General features: G+C 31.0%; 1 protein-coding gene across 1 annotated transcript; it reads right to left on the bottom strand.

Moving 5' to 3' along the window:
- Positions 1–741: 741 nt before the first annotated feature.
- Positions 742–1,812, bottom strand: LOC140811331 (uncharacterized). Its single transcript, XM_073169187.1, has one exon. The coding sequence runs from the start codon at positions 1,810–1,812 to the stop codon at positions 742–744; it is 1,071 nt and encodes a 356-aa protein (XP_073025288.1).
- Between the last annotated feature and the right edge of the window lie 867 nt (positions 1,813–2,679).

The following is a 2,679-nucleotide window of genomic DNA, read 5'->3' as shown; positions in this document are numbered from 1 at the left end:
TTTAGAGGGTGTCCATGTGAGTTAATTATTAATCTGCGCATCATTGTTGCCCCAGGGTGACCAAGTCGATCATGTCATAATTTGAAGCTCTGTTGGTCAACAAACTTCTGGTTTGTGACAATGTTTGCTTCGACTGTTTTTATTGTTGTAAAATACATTCCAGAAGGGAGTGCACATAATTTTTCTTTTATCTGCTTCTGGCCAGATATAATAGATGTTATGCAAAGGTATTCGAAATTATTTTCATTTAATGTTTCAATATGGTATCCATTTCGGCGGATGTCTTTAAAGCTAAGCAAATTTCTACTGGATTTGCTTGCATATAAGGCATTTTCAATATATAGGCTTGTATTATTTGGTAAAATAATTTTTGCCTTTCCATAACCTTCAATAATTTTTGATGCACCCGATATTGTTGTAACATTATTTTCAGCTAATGTTAACTCCAAAAAATACCTTTTATTTTGAAGAATGGTATGTGTTGTACCACTATCCACTAAGCATTCATCCTGACATCTCATCGTTAATCTAAAATAAAAATATAATTCAATAAGCTAAATTAAATAATGCGTAAAGCTTTCAAATTAAATATTTTATTGAATAATGAAAACATTTATTGAATAACAAAATAAGCCTCCATGACAAATCCTAAACATGAACTGAACATCAAAATAAAAACGAGACCACGATAACCTAATAAACAATAGAAATTCAAAGTAGGAACAAGACCAATGAAAGTAATTACTCATTATTTTCTAACACACCACCACCAATCAAATTATCTATATTTCCATCTGGATTAGCAAAGAAATCAGAGACGTCCAAGTGAGTTATATCAATTAGATCATCATTGTCCACAAAATTTATCTCCATTTTTCCATTTTCCTTGATTGATTTTTGGTATAGATCCACAAGATGTTTTGCCGTACGACAGGTACGAGACCAATGCCCTTCCATTCCACATCTATAGCATTTTTCTTCATATACTTTGGAACTCTTCTCCTTTGCTTCTTCATTATTGGAATTCCACTGCTGGTGGCTTGTTTTATGTTTCTTTCCATTTTGTTGCTGATAGTATCTTCTTTGGCCACGCCCACGCCCACGCCCACGCCCACATCCACGTCCACGTCCACTTTCATTGTTATGATTTTTAGTGGAATTAGCATTCACTTCAGGAAATGCAATTTCATATTCTTCAGGAAATGTAGTTCCATTTGCTTCAGGAAATGGTGTGGATCCAGTTGGGCGCATTTGGTGATTTTTCATGAGCAGCTCATTGTTTTGTTCAGCAACTAGTAAGCATGAGATGAGTTCAAAGTACCTTTGAAATCCACGTTCACGATATTGCTGCTGCAGGAGCACGTTTGAAGCATGAAAAGTGGAGAATGTTTTTTCTAACATGTCTTGATCAGTTACTTTCTCTCCACAAAGTATCAGTGTGGAACTAGTCTTGAATAATGCAGAGTTATAGTCACTTACGGACTTAAAATCTTGTAACCGTAGGTGCATCCATTCATATCGGACTCTTGGGAGAATTACAGTTCGTTGATGGTCAAATCTTTCTTTTAGATTTTTCCAAAGCTCTCGTGGCTCTTTCACAGTGAGATATTCGACTTTCAACCCATCATTGAGGTGATGACGGAGAAAAATAAGTGCCTTTGCACGGTCCTGCTGGGACATTTCATTTCCTTCTTTTATTGTATCTCCTAAATTCATAGAGATAAGGTGGACCTCGGCATCCAAAATCCATGATAAATAATTTTTTCCAGTCAAGTCAAGTGCTTCAAATTCAAGTTTGGTGATGTTCGCCATTGCAACTTAAAGAAAGAAAAAAAAAATTATATAATTAGAATCATGACATAAATAGAGTAAAATTGCATAATATATATTGAAAATAAGTATTATAACAAATTATGCATGTTACTACTTTTACTGTGCAATTTTGAAATTTTGTTATTCTATTTGTTAAACTAACATCGATGCAGGTGTATATTGATATGCGCTCAATTAATAATTTATGTATCTATTACAAATTACACTAATTACAAATTGTACCATTATAAACTAAAGAAAAAAAATAAAAATAAAACCCTTTTATGCACAAATATAAAAATGTTTATTATTTAAGATGACATTTTTATATTTGTAATAAAAATTAATTAGGAAAAGGTAGAGAGATACACTTATTGTTTTAAATAGTTTGAAATCAAAATATTATATATTTTATAATTATTTGGAAGTCAAATAATTTCAAATTACAAATAGATTTGATTTTCTAATTCAAATCTAAAGCTCGTTTTCCTTGATTTTATGAATCGTGATTCGCGAGAATTCCGAAAGTAAGTGGTTTAAATTTTAAATGTCAAAAACTAGATTTTTGATCAACAATTTTTGAAAGTCGAATATATCCAATTTTGGTGAGATTTGGTTTTATTAATTTGAGAAGATGAAAGTCTCAAGAATCTAAAATATTATGGTTCTGTTGATATCAAACATAGTGATGAGATTGATTCAAAAAAAAAAATATCATGGAAGTAGTAAATACTAGTATTCACACAATATTTTAGCGACTAGTTAAAACATCAAAATCCAAATAATATAAATCTTAAACAAGCAATCCAAGATATGATAAAAAAAAAAAAAAAAAAAAAAAAAACTTGAATCAAAACAACAATACAT

The sequence above is a fragment of the Primulina eburnea genome, chromosome 14 (assembly GCF_022965805.1).
Source record: "Primulina eburnea isolate SZY01 chromosome 14, ASM2296580v1, whole genome shotgun sequence".
NCBI lineage: Eukaryota > Viridiplantae > Streptophyta > Magnoliopsida > Lamiales > Gesneriaceae > Primulina > Primulina eburnea.
This window is presented reverse-complemented; position numbering and strand designations above follow the sequence as displayed.

What these genes read in the sequence shown, in the direction of transcription:
- LOC140811331 (XM_073169187.1), bottom strand. Translation starts at nt 1,812, where the DNA reads ATGGCGAACATCACCAAACTTGAATTTGAAGCACTTGACTTGACTGGA.